Here is a 26,608-nt window from a genome sequence, read left to right on the forward strand (position 1 = left end):
CTGGAGTTTTCTAGATTATATTTATGAATATTGTAATTATGATGTTTTAGAAAAATTTGATTAATTCAAGTGTTGAATAAGATATATTTTGAATTTCACTCCAGATAATATAAACTTGGTGGGTAAACTTGTGCTTAGAATTTAATTACAATTGTAATTGCATTCCCTTTTTTTTCTATGATCGTGTAAGAGAACTACTTTTTAAATCAGAAAGATGTTATTTTAAAAATATTCTAAACAAGTTACTCTTGCAGCTAATATGAGAATTCAGTATTATTGAAGGAAAATGTTTTTTTAAGAAATGAGTACAGTCACCTAAAATATGACCCGACAGTGAATCTTATTCATAATTGCATATATTAATCCAAATAACAAAAGAAGATTTGTGGACAGTTTCATGTCTGCCTCCTGTTTTTAAATTCATGTGATAATTCTTATATAGCTTATACTTTTGTGGCGAAATCACAGAACACTATGCTAAGGAAGACTTGATATTGGTCATTTATAAATAAGCGACCAAATGTTGCCACTTAATTAATTAATCACATACTCGTCAGCTGATTAGATAATTGTCCTTATAATTAATAACTAGAACCGGTCGTTTGACTAGAGTTTATGGGATTAACATATTGGAACAAGACATCAAAGCAGTCTGACAATGTAGGGTCACTACAAAATTTGTAGTAGGAAGGTTGTCCCAGAAAAAAGCTAACCTTTTTAAGTTTGAAATTTCATAGGCGTGTAGTACCAGCATTTGAATTCCAAAAAAATTACTTTTGTCTATTTAAGTCAATTCTTTAAATCTAAGCCAAAAAAGAATCTTGATAAACAAGTTTTCTTACATAAAATATGATTTTGAATTATCCTAGTTTTTCTTACTTCGTTGCACTCCTGACGTCTGATGTGTATTTTATCAGGCATTGTTTTAAAAATTATAACACACAATAACTCGTTCAAAGCTTGTAAATCAATTCGCCGTTTTGATATTTTTTTTAATCATTAACGACATGTTATATATATATATATATATATATATATATATATATATATATATATATATATATATATATATATATATATATATATATATATATATATATATATATATATATATATATATATATATATTCTAGATTTCAAAATATGATTATTTGCTTGTGTAATATATATTAGGAAATATATGTTAAGTGACGAAAACTATTTTATGAATTGACTGTAAAATTTCCAAACAATATCTGTTATTTAATGATAGACATAGTGATTTGTATTACAAATAGTATCAGACATTTTCTGCGATTTATTTTTTAATAATGATAGATAAAGTTCCGTGATAATTATAAAGACATAAAATAAAGACATCGAAATGTATTATTTTGATGTTCGGTGTTTGATATATGTAGTTAGAGAATATTTAATCACATTGAACTAATTGCAATTTGTGCTCAGAACCTAAGATTAAAAATTTAATTAGCGTATTTTATCGAGATGAATTATTTCTAATTTCCATATGCAGTTGACGTTAGATTCGTGATTTCAGAATTTAAATTTTTAACATAAAAATAACTACTAGTATTTGTTTTCTCTATACGAATACGCTGTGATTTTTTCTGAGACCAACCTTTTTTGCAAAAACTACATTCGCGTAAATACGCGTAAAACTTCCTATTAGTAAGTGCCTGACAAACAGGAAATGGCATGTGTCTGTGAGTGGGAATTTGATTATTTAGAACATGTAAATCCATGGCAAGTTACTGATATGACGGGACTTTTTTTTTTAAAAAAATGTGTTCTTCGGACAATGTCGTTGGTTCAAGACCTGAAGTTTGTATTTATTATATCCCGAACACACCAAGCAAAGGTCTATTCCTTGAGAGATGACCTTCATGCAGGATCAAGATCGATATTTACTTCATTGACATCAATATACGAAAGGATCGGTCTCTTTCATATAATGGTTCCAAAAGATTGGCAATTTAAAGCAAATATAACATTCTATGGCAAAAGAAAAATGCATGTAACTCCGAATCTAATTTATTTAAGCTCAACATCTTGTACTTTCACATATGTACCCCATTCTCTGGGTCCCAAAAGGAGAAACGTAACCCCACTGGTAACCTCTCTTCATAATAAAAGCGTAGTTTGTGACATCTTGGGAGCGGGCCATAAAAGCATTGTCGGACCCGGGGAAATTCTGGTAGGTCATACTGGACCCATCGGTCCATCTCCATTCACCTCTACGATATTCTCCTCCAATGAACCATCCGTCGGCATCAAATCCAGCTGCAAAAGCAAGAGTACTCCCCTTATTATGATTTATATATAAATTATCATAACGGAAATCTGCCTAATTTACATTATGTTTATAATTGTAATGAAGTAAATCTTCCTAATTTACATCATGTTTATAATTGTGATAAAATAAATCTGCCTAATTTACATTATGTATGTAATTGTAATAAAGTAAATCTTTCTAATTTACATTATGATTATAATTGTAATAAGGTAAATCTTTCTAATTTACATAGTGGTTTCAAATACCTTTTTAAAAGAATTTTTATTGAATAACACATAACATTCAAACCACAGTATGAAATATTACCTAAAATGTTTACAAAATATTAGAATTTATACGTACATATTTTGGAAAATAAGTTCGTCTTTTAACTCAGTATATTTTCTTTTTTGTTCAGGTGTTGTTAAGTATCAATTAGAGAGGATCTTTATCAATTTGATTGTTTTGACAATGCTTGTCATCAGCTGTATATGATTGTTTGTGCTTACGATTTTCTCTTTGTAGAAATTTTTGAAGGAAGACATCTTCCTCAAAATGGTCAATCTTCAACAGGGACATGCGTTTCCTTTCACAAGCTCTCTTTGCATCCTTCCAAGTACGGATCCTTGAATTCTGTCGGTTAATGTCGTATGTTTGACAATGTCGACGACCAGAGACTGCCTCTATGATTTCATTCATGTCATTCAAATTATATATTTTTCATATGACTTATGATGTTGAATTCATTGCTCTAATAATTATGACCGTAGTTAAAAATAGAAAGTATTAAAAAAAATCCTGCGTATTACATTCTTTTTTTATCTGGTAAATGTTTAATTCAATGACAACTATTAAATAAAAAATTTGACAATCAAGAAAAACAAACAAACATACCTAAGATGAGGAAAGCAAGAATGACTGAGAACAAAAGCATATGATTCTTCATCTAAAATAGATCATTAAAGATAACATTAATGATTAAAGAGTAGTAAGACTGAGCACAAAATCATACGATTCTTGATCTTATAAAGATCATTAAAGTTAACGTTCCTGTTTAAAGAGTAATGCGTTAAATTCATGTATACATGTATATATTTTACAAACTTTTCGATTGATTTTAGTTGTTTTTGTTTTTGTTTTTTTTGAAAGAAAGATTTGTAGTATACATATATTATCATGATATTATTAGTCATTTATTATATTCTTATTTCATTACCAATTATTGACAGTATTAAAGCCAAAATCGTTTTGGTTGAACACATCAGTGACATAGTCTTAATGCACTACGTCTGTTGCACTAAAGGCACTCATCGTAAGAATAGCTGGAGTCTTGTAAAATATATTTATGAATATTGTAGTCGCCCGCTTGGCGCAGTGGTTAGAGCGTCTGCTCTAGAGTCGCGAAGTAAGAAGTTGATCCTTACGTCGCGGGTTCGAATCCCACTGTGGGATTTGGAGACCGGTCCTTCGGATGAGACCGTATAAACCGAGGTCCCGTGTCGCAGTAGGTGCTGGGACAAAAATTGGACAAAATTTGCAGCTCTCCACCGGCAAGTGGTGGCGTCTCCATATGAATGAAAAGTTCTCGAGAGGGACGTTAAACAACATACAAATAAATAAATAAATAAATAAACATGAATATTGTAATTATGATGATTTAGAAATATTTGATTAATTCAAGTGTTGAATAAGATATGTTTTGAATTTTACACCAGATAATAAAAACTTGGTAGGTATACTTATGCTTACATTTTAGTTCTATATAATTGCATTCCCATTTTTTGTATGGTCGTATAAGGAATCAACTTTTTGATCAGAAAGGTGTTATATTGAAAATATTCAAAATAAGTCACTCCTGCAGTTAATCTAACGATTCAGTATCATTGAAGGAGAATGTTTTTTAAGAAATGTGTATATTATTAAAAATGACGCCACAGTGAATTTTATTCATAATTGCATTATAAGTACAAATGACCAATATAGCTTGTACTTACTTTTGTAGCGAAATCACAGAACATAATGCTGAGGAGGACTTGATAGTGGTCATTTATAAATAAGCGACCAAATGTTGCCATTTAATTAATTAATCACATACTAGTCAGCTGATAGATAATTGTCCTTTTAATTAATAACTAGATACGGTCAGTTTGACTAGAGTTTATGAGATTAACATATTGGAACAATGCATCAAAAGCAGTCTGACAGTATAGGGTCATTACAACTACATTAAGTACGAGGGTTGTCCCAGAAAAATGCTAACTTTTTTAATATTTCAGAAAATACCAGACCAAAAGTTTGTTTTTTTTTCATTGTACGGAATTGAAATTTTTGTCATTTTGACCAAATATTATATGGTTGAAATTTTATATGCGTGTAGAACCAGCATTTAAAGTGTGCTTGAAATCGGTGGTCGGCGCATCACAATTTTTTTACTTAATAATAGCATTGCCAGCGATATTTTCTATATTACCATATGTTGTACAGAAATGTAATGTGACAAAATATACATCCATACAACCATAATAACTCTATGATGTTAAATACTAATGTGTAAAAATTAATTAAATTGACATTTTAATGCCAAAATATAAGGATTGTCAAAACTTGGCGACATCGGGCGATAATGCAGCACACCAAATTATCATCCATTACTTTGTTGAGCGTGATTTGACTCCTGTTCATACTGGAATAGAGATGGAAACGAATTCGGCGAAAGAGGCGTTTGATAAACAAACACATATGACGAACGAAAAGAAAATTCAGTAGCTGGACGTCATACTTGGAGTTGGGTTTATTCTCGATGATTGGAAATTTTCTATCTAAATTCATTGAAAATTTCAATTTTAAAGTTAATAATATTAGTGAAACAAAAATTTTGAAAATCTTGGCGGTTTTTCTGGGACAATCCTTATATAAGTATCTAGAACAAGATCCAAGTGTCTTCCCTCTTTTAACATATGTTGTATATTTACAACAGAGCGATGATTAAAAACATTTTCCTTCAGGATATAAAGATACATACATATTTTTCTTGACATTTAATATTTTATCTAGTTTATGCACTTCATTTTATTAATTTGACCGTAATTACATGAGAGGCAGCTGTTACAAAGATCGTTAATTTTACAGATCGTATCTTTAATCTGTTTACCTTTGTTAGTCTATGACATGTTGTTAATCAGATTTTTAAGCCCCTATAATCAAAGATTTGGGGGCGTATAGTTTTTGCTCTGTCTGTATGTCTCTTTGTCCGCAAAAAAAGTTAACCTTGGCTATAACTTTTGATTGGAAAGAGGAAGGGCTTTCATATTTCACATGTGTATTTCTTTAAAAAAAAAAAAAGGTCTTTCTTTTGGTACCAGCAAATTTGACCTCTTGACCTTGACGTTTGACTCACTTTTGCAAAATTTTTCCAAGTTTTAACCTTGGCCATTACTTTTGAACGCTTATTGAGAAGCATTTATACCAAACATGTGATCTTCCCTTGGGTATCAATAATTTTGATTTTTGGATCTCGACTCTTGAGTTTGACCTACTTTTGAAAAACTTTAACTTTGGCTATATCTTTTGAACGGTTGATGCTAGTGCTTTCATATTTCACATGTGTATTTCTTGTGACAATTCCTTTCTAAGGTTTTAACAACTTTAATTTTTGATCTTGACCTTGGAGTTTACCTTACCTATGAATAACTTTGACCTAAGCCATAACTGTTGAATGCCTGGTGCTAGAGCTTTCCTACTTCACATGTGTAGTCCTTGTGACAAGACAGACCTTTCCTTGGATATGAATATTTTTTACCTTAACCATGGAGTTTCAGCTTCTTTTCAAAAACTTTAACGACCATAACTTCTGAATGGTTGCGCAAAGGCTTTCACATTTCACAGGTGTATTTCTTGTGAAAAGGCCTTTCTTTTGGTATCACATTTTTGATCTCTTGATATTAGCTTTGGAGTTTGGCTTGCATTTGAGAAACTTTAACTTCGCCATTGGCTGTCATAGACATCAGGTTTTACAAATACGTCTTGTTTACTTTATATTAAACTACTTCGTGCCAAGTAAGCTATCAAAGATAAATTTTAGCGAATATGCATAAGTATAAAATTATTGAGTTTATTTTAAAATTATTGAGTTTATTTTCAAATAATTATGATATTGTTTATTTGTATGAACTTAAATTAGGTTAGACTACACCTTCCTCGAATATCTGTTTTGTATCTCTTTATAATATATAGAAAATTATTCATAATTATCATTATCTTGTGATTTTTAAACTTTTTTTTTGAAAACGTATTAAAAAATACATACAACAAAAATTGTGATAACAATTTAAGAGATTTCCAATAGGATTATGTAGGAAACACCATCATCTGGTATTTTGCACAAATGCCTGGTTAGGTATCTCAATTTTTTTTGTGAGGAAACTTGTTAAAGTTGCAATACTTCAATGACAAATTCTTAGGAAAAATTTTATATTATTGAGGAACGTGTCGCCTGACCTGAAACGGATTAAAGGGAATTACATTTTGTAAGTTATTTATAATAAGAACTTTGGAATACTAGAATTTGAATTAATTTCATATCCTCATTACATGAAAAATTGCAAAATCTGTTTAATCAAAAAATGATGGTTTCAGTTTGCAGTTTTGATAAAGTCGGGAACTGTAGAGCAGAGTTGATTTTTTGCAAAAATAAACTTAGAAGAGTGGATTCGGGAGGAGGGAAAACTAACGGGCTCTTCTTCAAAATTTTCAATGTTTTTAATCCAAAATTAGCTTAAATTGTCAGTACCCACACCTATAAATGATATCGTTATTAAGTGTTTCAATGTTGGATCATTCATACTATGTTTTGTGTGTCAGATACCTGTTGTTACCTCATATACCATTGTATGATCTGAGAGTAATGAACAAACAGGAAATTATTTATTTTACATGTTTCTAAAGGAATTATCTTTAAAATGTGTATTAATTTGACTGTATATTGCTGTTTTTTTTATCAGTCGATACGATGATTTAGCCAACCTCGAAGTACAATATTCACCGAGTACAAAGGATATTATATATTTCAATGATAAAATGAAACAAACTCGTTTAGCAAACCCTGTCATCTTCCTTGATTTTTTCACATTTTTGAAGTCCTAGCATATATTAATATATATTTTATATGTTATAGCGCAGGATCTGGCAAATACATTTATTTTAATAAAAAATTATTCAATTAAAAAGAATATTGTTATTTCTATATTTGGAGACTTAGTGCAATGTTTAAAGATCTCTTGCAAAAGTATGCAAATATGCTGTGAAATCGGTGATTATGCAGGTACCTTGATATTCCTGTGAATACCCTATCACTTGATTGATTTCTGTCTAACATAAACGTGAGGTCTGGTTACCTATCGCGGCACGATAACACTCAATATATTTCTTATCACTACACTGCACCGTTAAAGTCTGCTGCTGTTGTTTTTTTTTGTTTTTTTTTTGTTTTCCTTAGCTCATATCCACAGGTATGTTGTCCTTAATTAGATTATATTTTTAATACGGTTAATTCCAAGGCAAGATTCGTTATTATTTTATTCTTACTTAAGAAATTTCACTGTTAAGACTGTGTTTTCCGAAATATAAATGCGTGTATAAAACTTAATTTTTACCTTATTTGCATGCACTTTATAATTGAAACATATTTTGAATTGAATATATACGTAACATGCTAAGGTATTGCTTTCTTATCGTAAATGAATTAGAGATTGACATGTATAAGGAGATGAATCAAAAGATACAAGAAATTACGTTTATCTCATAGTATGTTGAATGAAAACAATTAGATCGACTGATGTTGTTTAATTCACTCATCAAAGCGATTAAATTCCTACTGAAAGGATTCTATTCGCAAGTTTTATGGTCGATACAATGACCTTGTCAGCACATACAATCTATCATTGAGTCAAAAGCTGACTGATGTTTTTCATACTAATTGTTAGGCCATTATTTATACACTGAACTATCTGCAGATTTTTCCGGGGTTTTTTTTCGTTTATGAGAAGGAGCACACGGCGGGTGTGATCGGTCGGCAGGGATACTCACTCCTCCATTACATCTGATCCCACCTCTAAATTTTTGAGATCCACTTTCGATATTGAATACTGTTCGTTATCTTCATATTACATCCTGTAGCAGCCCTCGGCCAATATCAGCCCTCTGGTTATATCGGGCTGATACAGGATGTGATATGGAATAGGGTATGTAGTTTTTCTATATATACATTGAGTATAGATACTGTAGAGTATAGTTTAATTTCTTACTTATAATTAATGTATAATTTGTTTGAATCGTAGTCTGGGGGAAAGAATAGGACCATACTAAGGTTTTAAAGTCTCAATAAAGAGTTCATGTATCCTTTCTTTGTAAGCAGTGTGACAAGAGGTAAACTCTTAAAAAAATGATATTGTAAAACAGGGGTTAAATCAATATACTAATATCCATAATGATATGCTAAGTTTGTTCAGATCTTAGCACCTGTACATATATTATATTAGGATGGGCTGCAACAGATGTTAACTATGTTTTGATGAAATGTGAAAAATAATCATTTGAATAATCAATTTTAGAAGACAAATGAATTCACAATACTTCAATATAACATGCAGACATTTCTACATAACAGTAGTGAGCAATTATTGTTCTTGTATGGATCATTCTTTATGTTGGCCTGCATCACAGTTTTATGTATAGATAAATGTAGAATGAGCAGTGAAGGCTGCATTTAGGAAAGTTGATTTATGAACATTGTCTTGTCAAGAGGCCTTTTAATTTATATTTGTTTCAAAGCTTTTTTTTTCTATTTGAAAGGAAATTTAAATTTCAAGATACTTCTCTACGTGGAGAATTGGATGTTCGTTAAGTTTTCTTTTAAAAAATTTCTTTGATCATCATTCTTTTCTGTAAAAATAATAACATACTAGTATGTTGAAAATTTTATTTTATTAGATAATAAAAAAAAGATTTACTGTAAATGTATGAAGGACGGATCATATAATTGTTTCCAAAAATTTGTGAAAATAACTTAATTTATTTTTACATAAGTAAGTTAGTCGCATTGTTTCATTTTTTCATTCAAAATTCTCAAAAATGTCGTTAAAGCGATAAAATATTTTATAGATTAAGGACGATAGAAAAAAAGTAAGAATTTTGAACATCATAGAAAGTTTTCATTTTTTTTAATATTCTAAGGATTTGATATAAGTCAATTACAACCAAAAATAAGTTCAACAATATATATCAACATTTGATTTTTTTTTTCATCGTAGTATGTGTCCTTAAGTGACACATCGTATAAATCATAGTCTCTTCAAAGGTGTTCAAAATTTGAAGAAAAATATTGATGGATAAGTATGAAAGAATGTGATCTTAAACCAAAGGCTGGACTGATAAATTGGTCTTCAGTTGTTGATGTTGTTTGATAATTCTTGTTTAATCGTATTATATTGACAAAGGTGTTAGGTTTTAGCTGCCCACACCATAGCCACACAATCAGCATCTGCCGGTGATTCTTTATGATTGCGTTGTCTACTCAATCTGTTGCGTCTTCCTCTGTTTAATTTTTCACCCATATCGCCTTGAAATCTTTGATCATCAAATAGATGTTAAACGACCATTTTATGAATTCTCATATTACATATAAAGAGGAAATTTATTGACGCAAGTGTTTGTATACGGTAAGGCATATTCGCCTCACCCACTCTGGGTAAAAACCAGAACAAAAAGTGTTATAATTCGTAATTAAATTGAGAGTGAAAAAAGTATGTTTATTCAATGAATATTACATGTACATACTAAGTTTTCAGGAAGATAAAAAGAATATTTCGAATTTTAAAAATGATTGATGCAAAAACACACACTTGATTAATAATTATCTAAAATTTTCATTAATATATGTACCATAGCATAAATAGGGGAAAAATAATCTTTAAAAAACATGAATGAAAAAAATCCTATTTTTCTTATGACTTTCATGGGTTTTTCATTTGGATAGCTTTCTGTAAATAATTAAACTAAGGGATTCAATTGTACTTGTATACAATATAAGAATGAGCTATTCTGGATAAAGAGATGTCGTATTTAAAAAGAATATAAACATTTATATATTTTTATTGAAATACTAAGTAATTTATTTATTTTGTGCTCGTGCATGTGTATCATTGATTTAATCACTGGCGAGTGATTTACACAGAACATATTTTCAGATAATTACTCTGGTTTAAAGATCAGCATATTGGTCAAGAGGAATAAGAACTGAATTTCGAATGAGTATCAGCTTATGTGGAAAAATCGTATTTATTTACCCTATATTTTTGTAAATAAATTTTTGAATTTTTATATTTTTGATTATGTTAACATTCCCGATACTTATGCCAGCATGTAACTTTAATGCATCAACATACAAGATAATATATTAAATATAATCCTTTAAAAAAAAAAGGATAAATATGCTGACTAGAATTTACAGTGTAAATGTAAAATACGATTTAATTACTGATTTTCTATTATTTTGTAGATTACTAGAAGCCTGTCTTTGCTAAATATAAAACGTTAGCCATGAAGCAAAGAATTCTCTATATCATGACAACATTTGGAGTTATATGGATACTTACAATAATGCTGATTTTACGGGGTTTGCAAGAAAATTTTCAGCTTCAGTCTATCAGAGAAAATGAGTTATTTAAATTCAGAAAGGAGTGGAAAATTAATTTCAAAAGGAGAGAGTTTAAGCAGGAAAAAATAGAAATGACAAACAAATACGAGAAAAAGATTGTTGCATTCCACCGTTCAAAAACTGAAGATTCAGAGGTTCATAGAGGATCTCTATCCCAGGAGATCCAGAGGATTTCGAAAGCCACCATTCCACTACATCAGAGATACAATTTATCAGCTCCAGGTATTGTTCGTGCAGTATGTTACAAACGTCTATATTGCAAATGAAATACATGTACCTCGTTTTGGCTGTAAACACTAAAATTACCGAAGATAATAAGAATGCAATTAATGAAGCTTTTACAACATAAGAAAAAATGTATATAGCTGTATGTTCATTGTAAGAGAATGTCCGGCATTTTTATTGAAATCTTTCATAAAGGGACTTTTTTGTATTTGTTAAACCAAAATTTTAAAGAACTGTATACGGTAAAGGCAAATTTCTGCCCACCCACCCCTCTCCCCTCCCCATAATGGTCAAATTTTGAATTTGCTCTTGAAATGTACAGAATTGCTTAGATTGTATATAAAAAATGAATTAATCGATTTAATAATGGATTGGAAACAAAAAATGGCATTTTCTGTCTCTGTAAAGTCCAAAACTATGGGAATTTCTAAACATTTTTTTTTTAAAAAGAAGTCAAAATGCAAAAATTTTGATCAGTTTGAACTAAAGTAATAATAAAGCACAGACCTGCTCAGGTACTATATCCACATATTTCATTTATATAATCATTTTTCACATTGTATATAAAAATCAAGTCTGAGCAGATCTGCGCTTGGAATTTTCCAGTAAACAATTTGACGTAAAAGATACCATTTTCTTATAAAACATTGTGATTTAGAATGTACGCCATTTTCATGACTTCATAACTAATTTATGATGTCATGGTTGTTAAAATATTAACTGCTTTGAAGTCTGTAAATATTATCCTGGATTAGAATATTATACAATTATGGACTCTTTCGGTGGTGAATATGGTTTGTTATTCACCAGAAAAATATCAATATTGACCGAGGCGAAGCCGAGGTCAATATTGATATTTTTCTGGTGAATAACAAACCATATTTACCACCGAAAGAGTCCATAATTGTTTTATTATATAGTCTGGATTTGAATAAATAACACATTGAAGGCTGCATGATGATATCACTTTCATTTACGAACTTCTGTCGTGGAAATTTTTTTTTAAAAAATGTCCAGATTACAAGTTATAGCTTCCATGTTTTCCTTTTGCTGTTTGTAAGGCATCGAAATGTTTAGAAAATAATCCTGCAATAGGCTTGGCTAATGTTTTCCCTGCTCAGATACACAGCTGGCTCCAGCCGTTGCAACCATTGTTTACATCGTTGTTTGAAGTGTTGATTGTGACGTCACAATGTCGCTGCACGCGCACCGACCCTCCGGTGAATACGGCTTCAAAACCAGTGAATATGTAGTGTTATGAACTGTTTGCGTTTGTATAGATTATATAGGGACTATAAATAGACTATATAATAAAATTAAATATTTCTACATCGAAGTTTGATTTTGGGAGCAGATATGGGACATTAAGAAATTAAGTCCTATTTTAATGTCAAGCGATGTGGTGTTAACATGATCAAAAATGATCAAAATGTTAGACAGGTAAAATATTTCACCTCGCATCAGAAACGGTTTGACCGATCGGTTGTTGTCGGGATGTTCACTTCTTCATGGCACCTGATCCCACCTCTGATGTTTTTGAAGGTCCGTGTTTGCTCTGCTCCCAAATGGACTTTGAGCTTGAAAACTATTCGTTGTCTCCATATTTCATTTAAAGGACACCCCTCATATGCCTGCAATAAAAATTTACACTTAAATTATAAGTAAAGGTTAATTTAGACAAGTGATGTAGTCTACAACTTATTCTTGCACTATCCAGATCAAATCTTTTTGTCTCATGTTATGTACACAATGTTGATCTACCTCATAACTATAGAAAAGTACATAGAGATGGGAAAATCCATAATCCATACATGGACTCGACTCAAAGACGGTCTCGGACCAGGGGGTGTGTCATAACCTTGACTTTATGTCATTTGGACGCATTGATTTTTCCTGATCTATAACTTTTAATGGAAAAAAAATATTAGAAGTTGATACTTAACATAAAGTACGTTTTTAATCAGAGTTTGTGTCATGGTCAAAAGACATGGTCATTTGATCAAGATCTAGGTCAATTTGTGCCAATTACAGCCATGTCACTAAGATAGAAAGTGGATGGTGGAGTTGTGTTTCACACACGCATGTTTTCTTCTCAAAATTAAAAATTTATTTGTAGGTCAGTTTGGTAAAGGTATGTCGGTAAACAAAGCGTTACTTACAGACAAGGAACGGCAGGTGTATGAAGAAGGGTACAAAAAGAACGGATTTAACCAATTTGTCAGCGACCAGATACCTTTAGATAGATATGTGGGAGATGTGAAGAATAAAGAGTATAATGCTTCTATATATTCAACGTATTCAACACCCCAGACGAAAAAGTCTAATTCATTTTTTGGAGTAGATTCATAAAAGAAAATGTTTTGCTTGCAAATATGTTTCTCTATATACAGACATATTAAAGTTTTTTTGTCTTACGATGCTCAGTTAATGATAATACAAAAATGAAGCCTACTGCTCAGAAATGCAAAGTGTGAACATATCTAAATTTAAGGTATTCTCTCCTTAGATGCAAAATGAAAATCTACAGAAAGGACCTACCAACAGCCTCCGTGGTGATAATTTTCTATAACGAGGCTTGGAGCGTCCTCTGGCGGACAGTACACAGTATATGGAACAACTCACCACCCCATCTTCTAAAGAAAGTGATATTGGTAGATGACGCCTCGGTCCAAGGTAATTCAGCATAATTTATACTTAAGGAAACCGGGTTTTTTTTAACCTTTTACAATTTTTTTTTTGATTAAGTGATACCTTTGTATTAGATATAGTATTTTGCAGTCGATAAGTAAAACCATGGATTTTTTTCCCATGTTTAGCGTACGTGGACGGGTTGTTTTAAGATAATGTGAGAAAATGAAAAGCTAAAAAAAAACACATCAAAAAATACACACATACAAATATTTGCGATATCATTTGCTCTTTTGGTATCGGCATCTCATTAAAATGTGTTGGTTTGTGTGTTTTCCAGGATACAAAGATAGGTTTATGATTTTAAGATGGACTCTAAACATAATTAACTTGGAATGGTCTAAATAAATTCATAATTTTAATTGAAATCTTGTCAATAAACAACGCAATGACAAGAATGTCGCCTACTGACTATAGGAGAGCTTTACGCCTGAAGGTTCTCTGTAAGCATATTCTACTGTTTAATTGTTATACAACTGAATTTTCCATTTCAAACAAAAGCATAAATTACCCAGAAATGGGTTTTATTGTTTATTCTGGATTAATTACAGAACATCTGGGAAAGAAGCTTGAACAGGAGGTAGCTAAATACCCGAACGTTAATCTTGTCCGTGCTAAGAATCGTACAGGTTTGATTCAAGCCAGGAATCTTGGATTCAGTCAAGTCCAAACAGATGTGGCCATATTTCTGGATTCCCACTGTGAGTGTGCTGAAGGTAGAGTAGAGGTGATGTCACAATATATTAACCTTTAAACGTATAAAGTATTAAATTATGAAAAATCATGTAATTATTGCAAAGACAGTAAATAATGTTTTCATAGTTTTGCACAGTATCTCCAGTAATATTGATCTGGAGACATTAATTGATTTTGAAATATATTTTGTGATCAAGTTTGAAGAAATATTTGTCAGGACATATTTTGGGATATTTTAAAATTCATCTCTAATGTATTACTGATTGTCTATCATGCATGTCACTGTAAGCCAAAATTTTACTTGGAGATTCAATCTGGGCATTTATTTCGCGTATTTAAAAAACTGGTCATTTTCTTTTGTTTTTGTTTGATTAACATATTATACAAGAAATTGAACATGTACATCTATTATAAGTCTTATCGTATTTTCTTAGATACATAAAAAGGAAGTTAAAACACAATAATCTATAGTTTGTTATCTGGTGTACACAGGATGGCTAGAACCTCTGTTAGAAAGAATAGCAGACGACTATAGAAATGTGCCTATTCCCCTGACAGACACAATAGATTGTGACACCTTTGAGTACAGGGGCTCCAAATTGGAGTACATGTCTCTAGGAGGCTTTGATTTCGATCTCAACTACGCATGGCGACCAGTTCCAGAAAGGGAACAGAAAAGGCGGGGATCTTTGACTGCTCCAATCAGGTTTCGTGAAATATGGAGAAAACGAACAGTATTCAAGCTCAAAAGTCTATTGAAACAAAACAAAGCGGGAGTAGAGCAAACACAAACTTCTAAAAAAAAAACATCAGAGGTTGGATTAGGTGCTATGGAGACGGTGACCGGTCAACAGGGGATGCTTACTCCTCCTAGGCACCTGATCCCACCTCTGGAATTTCCATGGGTCCGTGGGTTCCATGGTTCCGTGTCTTATGCCCTCTTCACATATTTGTATTGTTAATGTGATTGTTAATGTGTTTTTGTGATCGAGCACTGTTTGTTATCTTTATCTTTCACATGTAAGCATCCAAGTAAAATCAGCCCAAAATGTCGATATTTCATATTTTCATGCCCTCGCCACAAAACGGCTGGGACAAATAGTGTTATCCCTTTCCATACGTCAATATGTCATAGTTAGTTTTCCTCACTGTTTTTGGTTATATTTGTAGATGTTGAGCTGATGTTTGCTATTTGTCTTTATATTAATGACTTACAGATCAAGTTGAAATTTCGTGTTGATTGGCCCATTTTTATGGAGTTATGGCCCGTGTTAGACTTTGAAATATTCTATCAATTCACTTTTTCCAGACCATTTTTAGCTATGTTTTGAGATAATTACTTGATGTCTGGGATATATCTTGATAACGGTGACTTAAAGATCAAGTCTGAGTTTTGCGATGTTTAATTTATTTTTACAAACGGCCCTTAGACTTTGAAAATATCTAAATATTCACTTTTTTCCGAACGTTTTTGAGAAAATACCTAGTAAGAAGAATGAATTGGAATTTCAATAGGACTAATTGTGTCCCATAATTATCAGACCTTTTTTTATTTTTATGACGGAGAATTTATTCAAAAACTGATATTTATTTTCATTCATATACTGTTTCGAGATATCCTATTGAACTCATAAATAAGACACCATGGAGTCGAAGGCATTCTGCTTCCTAGATGGATATTTTACCAGAGAAAGACATTCATTGCAACCTTATAACTAAACTATAGGAATAACGTGATGACTTCAATTTTTCTCAGCTTTCCTTATTTATGAAGAAATAAACTTTTATCGCGCCTGAATATGAGGTTTTTATCTCCTAATTGATTCGATAGAGCATGTTCTTTGTACGAAAAATTGCTCAAACGAAGAAAACTACTGAAAAATAAGTTGATGATACAAGGATATACTAGTATTCATCAAATGTTTGGCAAGTTCTATAGTTGATATAATGATCATTCTTTCATATAAATTTTGACTGAAGTATTTTATACAAATTGTTAGGCAATTTCACACTGAATTAACTACTGTTTTATTTCCGTTTACACTATCTTGACACAGAGCATACTGCGGATGTGACCGGTCGACAGGAGATGCCTTCTCCTCAATAGCACCTGAACCCATCTCTTATGTTTTCAGAGGTTCTTTTTGCTCTGTTCATAAGTTGTATTGCTCCATTTGACATTTGAGCATGATTATTATTTGTTATCTTCACATTACATTCCTATCATTTTTTTTTCAAAGGATCGTAATAACGTAATAACTAAAAATATACAAATTTATTTTATATTACAACAAAATCTAACTATTTGGCTATGGATATACATTTAAGATAAATAAACACATACAACAACAATTAAATATTAAATACTTGACAGTCTTATACCATTACCACTTTACAGAACTCCGACTCATCTGGGCTGCTGCTTTGCCATCAGCAGGCGATTCTTCAATGAACTCGGAAGATATGACCCCGAGCTGAAAATATGGGGTGGTGAAAATATGGAACTTTCTTTTAAGGTATTACTTTATATGCTTTGAACTATTTCATCAATTGTGTATTTTAAATATATATTGTTTCTTGATAATATATTTACATCATAAAGCTACAGTCATGATTTAGTTACATGCCGATTTTGGTCGACATCCTGAATTTAAAAAGCAATACGTATAGCCGAAATGATTATACAAAGTTTACCACAGGCGATTTCCTTATTTAGACATGGATGTGTGGAGGTAAATTGGAGATAATCCCCTGTTCCCAGATAGGTCACTTATTCCGCTTTGTGATGCCCTACTCCTGGGGTAAGGACGGATATGGAAACATGATTAGGAATGCTTTGAGGGTCGCAGAGGTCTGGATGGACGACTACAAGAAAATATACTATGACCGCATCTTTTACAGCCAAAACAATGTAAGAATAGGCGGATTTTCTTTACTTATGTTATCTGTTCCCAGAAATACACGTAAACAATTTTTATTTCTATAAACCTCTATTATCTAATAGATTGTTTTCTCACATTCAAGTAGGTACAATGTCGGCATTAGAGGAATATCCATTACCTCGAATAAAAATAAAGCTTCATATTTTTTTCATTCAGATCAGGCTCTTGTATTTTTTATTATATTTTTATTCAGGATTTTTTAATAATTCAGCAATAGAAGAAGACTCTATAGTGAATGCAAATGCTAAATCGATCACATTACAGGTGCAAATTTAACAAATATGCAAGGGGCATACAGACAAATATGTTTCCAACTTCATTGTCAAATGTAAATACATGTTACTCTATACCTTAAGTGATGAATATCTTATAATAGGTTCTTTCATATTTAAGTATAAAAACTGTACTTATTTTTTAAAACTTGTGACTTTTCAATACTTTATACCTGCATTCCACACCATTAATGAAAGACCAGGCTATCTGACATAGGGCTCACGGCAGGTGTGACCGGTCAACAGGGGACAACAACTCCTCCTAGGCACCTGATCCCTCCTCTGGAATTCTAGGGCTCCGTGTTTTGTGCGCTTTTCACAAATTTGTATTGTTTGTAGATTTCTTTGAGATCGATCACTGTTCGTTATCTCCACTTCTTTCATCGTATTAAAAGTGCTATGGGACAAGGAAAAAGCATTAAAACTTGCTGGAACTCCTAATTAAAAATGTAGTTTCAGAGCAGAATTTTTTAATTTATATGAATTTCCACCAGAATAGGAAAAAAACCGACTAGGAAAAGAAAGATAACTTTAATTTGTATTAGTTCTCTAAGGTTTCCGCATTTTGAATATACAGTATTTCACCTCTGTATGGTATCTTCTACGGGGGCTTTTTCATTAAGTTAATTTAATCGACAAAAGTTTTATTTATTTTCAGGATTATGCATATTTACTTTGATTACTGAAACAATTACAGGTAAACATAGGGGACATATCAGAGAGAAAGGCCATTAGGGAGAGACTTCAGTGTAAATCGTTTGACTGGTACATTAAACACGTGTACCCAGAGGTGTATGTTCCATACGGATGTAAAGCAACTGGTCAGGTAACAAATGTAACGCGTGACATCAAAAATTAACATACTTCATGATTCACTTGTAGTAAGCTTGGTGTAAACAGTGTGTTTGGTACGACAATCTTCAGGAACAAATTGAACAAATATTGATACATGCATATTCAAAAATAAGTCAAAATCAAAATGATTTGGGACAAAAAAATGTACTTCTATGCATTTTTTTAAAACACTTGCACTATCGTACAGAAGTTTGTGATTTTTATTACAGTAGGTGTCCAAATTTGTGGATGCTTACTCATCGTAGGTACCAGATCCAACCAAATTTCCAGGGGTGTGTGTTTTATGCCCTGTTCATAAATTTATGTAAAATATTTTTGAGATCGATCACTGTTCGTTATTTTCACCCTTTTCATTGACAAGATTTTCCAAAACTATTCATCGGGGTTTTCCTAAAAATATCACACTCTGTTAAAGTACATGTACCGTATATACTCGCATAAGTCGGTTCGCTTATAAGTTGGTCGTAATATTTGGAACTATGTTGATGGAAAGTGTATATGTCAAAATAAGTTCTTATTGTAGATGAACATTCGATTGTATTTACCAGTATAAAACATGGAGATGACGAACGGTATTCAAGCTCAAAGTCCATTGAAACAATACAAATCGGAAGCAGAGCAAACACGGACCTCCAAACACAACAGAGGTGGGATCAGGTGCCATGGAGGAGTGAGCATCCCCTACCGACCGGTCACACCCGCTGTGTGTATTAGGGCATGACATCGATGTTTGTTCAGTTTTATTATGTAAACTACATACAAACATAACACATGAAAAATTAAAATTATTTAATTCTGTAAGTATTCATACTTTATGCATATAATAACCTTAGATGTGCCTTTTCTTTCTGAAATACGCTTAGCAATATATTACCACTTTTTGTCACCAGTCATTGTTTGGTTGGTACGTTTCGTGGTTTTAAAAAACCTATGTTTCTAGGACTCGCTTATAAGTCGTTATGGAGTTTTGGAACAAAATTTAACTCCTAAAAATTCTACTTATAGGCGAGTAAGTAGAGTTTGTTTCTTATTAAATTTCTTTTTCATAAATAATAGCAAAAATTTTATGTTTAAACCTACAATGACTGATTCTGAATTTATAATATTTACATGTATTTTAATCTTGTTACTGTAATGTTAAGATAAGTTTTAGCTTTATAAAATTTCTTGATTTTTACTTTAGTTTGTAATTAAAACGAAGCTCTGTGACAACGCACTTTGAAAAAATTACGCACTTTGATATTTTTTTTCAAATTGCGTGAAAATTGGGACAAAATCATTCATAGTGCATTAAATTTGGGACAAAATCAACGCACTTTGAAATATTTATTCAAAGTGCGTTAAGAGTGTACATCAACATTTTTTACCATGGAGACACTTATCCCACTTTGAAAAAATATGTATTAAACAAAAACTACATGTAATTTAGAGAAACTACTGATCATTTTAGCTATATGGCCCGTTGGTTGTCTCTTTAATATTCGGCCGAGCTGCAAAACCTTTATGTATCCACAATAGTTCCTCTGGAAAAAAATGACATTTAAAGGGTAATTAAAACATGCTATGTTACAACGCGAAATGTAATAACAACGCAAAATGTAATAAACCGGGATTATTGTACTTTGCGTTATTACATTTTGCGTCGAGATCAACACAAAATGTAATAACACGATTTTTGGATTATTACATTTTGCGTTGTTACATTTTGCCTCGGGATTAAGCAAAATGCAACAACGCAAAATGTAATAACACACTTACATTTTGTAAAAGTCAGTCAGGTTGAGAATAATTTTCAACTGAGCAGTGGATGAAGAAAAAAGATATAAAAAAAAAAAATAAAAATAAACAAAAGGAAAAATAAACATATACTAATTCTTTCATTAGATCTGATTTTATCATATATTGATTTCATTAGCCATTTAAAATCAGTTGATATCCAAATCATAGGTATTGAAAATGAGTATGTGTGTGTGTGTGTGGGGGGGGGGGGGTTATTTCGTTAATCAGTGTATCAGTTTGCTTTTGCTGTTTGATAGGCACATGCCTGAAATTTAGAAAAGAAATCTATTTATTTTTACTGGCAGGTGTAAATATAGCGGGAAGGGGGTTTCTTGACAATTAAGATTTCATACAATTTTACAAATCATGTGCATTATGAGCAAAAATAAAATTCTCTCTCTCTCTCTCTTCAATAATAAAACGGACAGTTTCTGCATGTGCATAAAAATACAAGGATCAACATACGAGTAACCCCTACCCACCACTTCACCTCCCTAGACACAAACACATGCACTTCTAATTTGCTAACCAATGTACACATGCACGTTGTACATGCATATCAAGAGTTTTAAATGGGCCCATGGTCAATCTTTGGTAATTAAAAATGTCAGTGATGGATATATAATACAGACTGATTTGTAAATAGACATGCCAATCAAAGTTTAAGTATTCAATAAAAATGTTAGAAACAGCGTTAAAAAATAAACAATTAGATTTAGTAATGTCCGTAAAAGCCGTAACGTTAAACTTTGTCTCATGGTCATAGATATGTCTGTCTATTTAGTGAAGCGAGTTTCCCCATTGTTTTATGTTTCAATCAATGTGATGTTTCGCATTAAACACAATACAAAAAAAATTAATATTTTGTTTTATTACATTTTGTTTTACTACATTTTGCGTTGTCCTCAACGCAAAAATTAAGTAACGCAAAATGTAACAACCAAAAAGTGCATTATTACATTTTGCGTTAATCCCAACGCAAAATGTAACAATCCAAAAATCGTGCTATTACATTTTGCGTTATTACATTCTGCGTTGATCTCGACGCAAAATGTAATAATTCCAGTTTATAACATTTTGCGTTGTTATTACATTTCGCGTTGCAACAATGCTATTTGACGTGTCTAGCCTTTTATGATATCAAATTACAGATTTAGAAGTAATCTGACTGCATAATTTTTATTTATAAGATTTTATTAAGAAAGTTTTAGTGATTTCAGTCGAGTGAGTAATGTGGCTAAGGTTTATTTTCCTTACTATCAAATAAATGAGTCAACCATTGTTTCATATATGTTCACAATAGATAGATAGATGAATATGATAGATAGATATATGAGAGAGAAAAAAATGCGATGCTTTAAGTCACTTATCGACCCCTACATCTACCTTATTACAGATCAGGTAAAATTATGCGATTGAACAATCATTCCTCCATTATTTCTAAAAGACCCATTTCCCTTTTAAAATTTACGATAACCTTTGGGAATAAGACAACCTCTAAAAATCTTTAAACGTCTACATCTAAGCTCCTGAAGTGACGTAATCACCGAAAAGTTATCCAACCAGGTTCACATAATTATTCATCATACCCAAAATTTGCAAGAATATTGACCGGGCACTTTGAAAAGAAATATTTTTTTCAAAGTGCGTTAACTTGGTCTCAATTTTTTTTTCAAAGTGCGTTGTAATAAAGCTCTAGACACTGATAACTGAAGAATTCTAAATTTCACGGTAGTTTTAATCAGAGTGATCTGTCCGTAGACGAAAATGAAATAAACGAAAATCTACAGTAAACAACACAATACATGAAAGTATTCTTTGCATTATCACAGATCAAGATCAATTTTAAGCATTATTTGTATGTATATTCTCAATAACAGTAAACAACAGCGATTTCTGTTTATTAATACTTCATTGTCTTTGAACATTTTTACTACAACAATATGTTAGATAATCTATGTTGATAAAGAACTATATAAACTCATGTAATTCTTTATGAGAAAAAAACTGTTCTCAGAGTCTGAAGGGAATATTTTTCATTAGTGTTTAGAGCTTCCTCGAACACTAAACACTAATGAAATCCCATCATATCAAAAATGTAGAATGAATGTATGTAATGCACCTAACGGTCAAACATGTTAGGGCGTTAATATTTCTTAGCGATAGCAATGTATTTTAAGATTGATATTTGACGGGCTGTGATTTACGAACAGCAGCGAAGATATCAAAATATGAATTCCTTTATTCCTATATAACAAGTATACATTCAGTGATTTCTTTAGGTGAAGATTAACAACATATGTATAGACTCCTATACCAGTGGAAATTTCTTTGGGAAACCTGCTTCTGTCAAAGGATGTGTTCCAGTAGGAATGTCGCAGGTATTGCAAAGCATATATAGCATAAAAATGAGAGTTAAAAATGCCTTGCTAATTTCAAGAAATGAAAGAGAAAGAAACCTCACGATATAGCTATATTCTATTTCATACATTTAATTTTTAAAAAGTATATTTTGTATTAAATAAAAAGATACTGGGGGTGTATTTTTCTAGGATTTTACATTAGTCAGCAATGCCTGATTCAATTATGTAAAATAAACGAATAATATTTTTAGCATTGGACATTAACACGTGAGAATACAATAAGAAGGGACGAGGGTTGTTTGGTGTATAATGGAATAAACAGTGTATTAGTAGGGCCATGTACAACACTCAGCAAATATCTACAGTGGGAATATACACAGGTACACTCTACAATTCTCTAGCTTTCATATTTGGTTGATCTTTTTCGAATACATCTATATATCACAAAAGAAATATTGAAGTTGATGACACCCATATTCACAAAACGGTGGAAGCAGGAGAGAATATTTCAGTTTAGGATCATAATTGATATTTCCAATTTATGACGAAATAGAACTTTGTTCAACAATCGTTAATCCCGCTATGGGGTGATCAGGACATACCTTTTACCCTGTACTTGATTCTGTCAATTAGGCATTGAGTCTTACAGGGCTAACTTTATGCTTTTCGATTAATTAAATTTTAGTTCCCTTTAAAATTGCCCTAGCGTAAAGCTCGCTTACAATCCGCAGCCCTTCAAATTGAATTTTAATAATTATTTTTTATATATTCAAAAACTGTGTTCTATCAATCCTAGTGATAGTAATACCACATTAGCTAATGTAATATTGTATGTCATTTTTATGTACGAGTAAAACGAGAAAGAGAAATGTGAATTTAAATATTATCTTTTCTTTACAGGAAAATGTTATTAAAAGTTATATCAATAATGCATGCATGGAACTAGACGAGATAAATGGAATTGTTGTGGTTCGAAATTGCTCACGAAGTCCTCTTCAGAAATGGACCTGGGAAAGGAGAACTATAAATTTGACCTAATTCACATGTGCAATTTATCATTAGTACTGTATATCACATTTCATTTTTATACTTTTTTTTGTAAAATGTCATTTGAAGATATACAATAATTTTCTATTTCATTACTTAAATACAAAAATTCCTGAACCAATCCAATAGATAAGAAACCTACTGTTGCGTTTTATAATGTTTATAGCGCTAGCTCATCTATCTGTTTTATACAGACATGCTTTAAAAAAAACTCAATAAGTTCATCTCCTATAGTATGGAAGCAACTACATATCCATTCAATTAAACTTCTCAGTGAGAGTCTTCATGATATTCATTTGACCTGTAATTATTTCTGAACATCAAGTATTGTTATTTTCCTTTTATTCAATCCTTTGTAAATTGAGTATTTTACAAACACTAACACTAAATTTCAGAATTTTGAGCTTTTCGATTTTTAGTTTTCTTTATTTGAACATCTTTGGAATAATATTTACTTCACGAAATAATAACCATTTTTCTCTCAAACTCAATTATTGACTTTGCCTTATTATATCACATGATGAAAGGTGATAAAAAGTTTTTAAAAACTTAATTTTAAGAATTGGTAGCGGATTTTTTTTTTACGGGAAATGTTAACTACTTGAAACATTTCTTTTGAAAAAAAGTAAATGCTTTTTTTTAAACAAAATCCAAACACTTTTTAAGGATATTGCAAAGGGAATAAAGACAAGACTCCAGTCCTCAATTTGCTTTCAATTTATTTTTAAATTGTATTTACCAGGCATGCATTGTAAATCTGAAGGATAAGTGAACGTCTCCCCCATATAAACAGACAATTATAAACATCAACACGTGTACTCATTAAGATAGCAATCAGAAAAACAAGAGATTTTAACACTGTTATGAAACATATTTTTCTATATTTCTATATATTCTATAAGAATAAACACAGACATAATCACGCAATATATCGTATAATTTATTCCTCTGTTTTTGTCAGAATCAATCGGCACACTCGTAAAACTAAACTTTGTTTAACTAACTAAATTACAACTAGAAATGAAATAAGAATAAACATCGAACTCAACAATGTATTCTGACAAACCTGCAGCTGTTACGCAAATGAATTCAGCTGTGTTCCAGTAAATCATCCAAGCAATAGAGATGCAGTATGAAATTAAAATTATTGAAAATAAGAAAGCATTTATTTAATCGTTTCTCAAGGTCATTAATAATTGGATATATATGAACTTTTCTTTCAGGCAATCTTTTAACGTCAGCAAGGTAACGGATATGCAGAAACTGTAATATTATCTTTTTAACTAAGACAAACATTTGAATATGAAATGATTAAAAAAGATATTTCTGAATCACATTTTAAAATACGTTTTTAATTTTTAAAGTTTTTCAATCTTCATGCTCAATTAAAGGTTATAGGTATTTAAGAAAAAAAAGAATTATATGGATTCATTTTGCTTCTTTTTTTAGATTTGATCAAACTTATGAACTTTCAAGTCCATTTGAAGATGCCTTAAGAATGCTACAGCAATAAAAAAAAATCAATCCGCATTTATTGTAATGAAAGCATTATTTAGGATTTCATTTCTTCTTATCATAGTCGCACTTCATTATTATTTAGGAAAGCTGACGGAGGTCCTTTTCTGCATACAAAGAAAATACAGTGCTTATTAATCAATGACAAATTTATTCTTTATTCACCATTCTCCCAATCAAATAAAGCTGACGTAGCTTTCATGATGGTAACTGTACATATTAGAAAAAACGCAAGAATATATATATATATATATATATATATATATATATATATATATATATATATATATATATATATATATATATATATATATATATATATATATATATATATATTCCCTCTCTCTCTCTCTCTCTCTCTCTCTCTCTCTCAGCATTAGTTGGTCATTTCACTTAACTATGCTGTCTATTGATGTTACCGTGCATGAACAATGACAGTAACCTAGGGTTCACAGAGAAGTCGACACAATGGTCTTCATAAATTATGAACTACATTTTCGTGCATTCTTAATACACTATGATTTTATCTGCAGACGTGTATGTCAGGGCCACATTCTGTAGACTCGTATTTAGCGTTCATTTTGTGAGTATCTATAAAGTAAATAACATGGTTGGCTGACTTCCTTTCTGTTTGTCCATTATGTAGGATAGAAATATTCAGCAAAGTATACATGATTTTATCTTCATCATAAATTATTCTTATGAGAATCTTGTGTCGTTTCCTCTTTGTCTCAGAAAGTTTTTCTCCCACGTATTATATATTATTTCTGCTAGTATCTTTCATTAGAAGATGATAAAATGATAACAAATTGTATATTGGTACATGTCTGCAGGATTTATTGATATCTTGTTGTACGAGACGTCAATCATCTTTGTGTATGGGTACATGTCTGCAGGATTTACTGAGTCTGTTGAACGAGACGTCAATCATCTTTGTCCTTTCTGAAGTGTTTCTCTTCATCCATAACATTGTAATGTTAATATTTCAAGACACAAGTGGGTGTGATAAACAATTAGCGGGATGCAATCATCTAAGTTGTTTTGGTTGGTTGTCTGCTTTCTTTACGATCCTTTCGAGAATATTTCACTTATTCTTCGATCTTTCGAGAATAGTATAACTCATGTTGGGACGCCACCAATTGTTAGTGAAAGGCTGCAAATTTAGACTTGTACTCGGCAGCTATGACCAGTGATAAGCTCTGTCAGTATCTTAAATGCGATACTGGACCTCGTGTAATACA

General features: G+C 31.3%; 2 protein-coding genes across 2 annotated transcripts; one reads left to right on the forward strand and one right to left on the reverse strand.

Moving 5' to 3' along the window:
• Positions 1–2,041: 2,041 nt before the first annotated feature.
• LOC133189671 (snaclec jerdonibitin subunit alpha-like) lies at positions 2,042–2,971 on the reverse strand. The gene is made up of 2 exons (XM_061325068.1): positions 2,782–2,971; positions 2,042–2,280 (listed from the first exon to the last, which is right to left on the reverse strand). The coding sequence occupies exons 1-2, from the start codon at positions 2,969–2,971 to the stop codon at positions 2,042–2,044; spliced, it is 429 nt and encodes a 142-aa protein (XP_061181052.1).
• Positions 2,972–11,056: 8,085 nt separating this feature from the next.
• On the forward strand, positions 11,057–23,852 carry LOC133189672 (polypeptide N-acetylgalactosaminyltransferase 5-like). The gene is made up of 11 exons (XM_061325069.1): positions 11,057–11,207; positions 13,327–13,480; positions 13,717–13,883; positions 14,450–14,614; positions 15,087–15,300; positions 16,993–17,110; positions 17,311–17,505; positions 18,506–18,634; positions 22,725–22,823; positions 23,057–23,185; positions 23,706–23,852. The coding sequence occupies exons 1-11, from the start codon at positions 11,057–11,059 to the stop codon at positions 23,841–23,843; spliced, it is 1,659 nt and encodes a 552-aa protein (XP_061181053.1). The 3' UTR covers positions 23,844–23,852.
• The last annotated feature ends 2,756 nt before the right edge of the window (positions 23,853–26,608 follow it).

The sequence above is a fragment of the Saccostrea echinata genome, unplaced genomic scaffold (genome assembly GCF_033153115.1).
Source record: "Saccostrea echinata isolate AGI-Se365-2 ecotype Australia unplaced genomic scaffold, CSIRO_AGI_Sech_v1 ptg000019l, whole genome shotgun sequence".
Classification (NCBI taxonomy): Eukaryota; Metazoa; Mollusca; class Bivalvia; order Ostreida; family Ostreidae; genus Saccostrea; species Saccostrea echinata.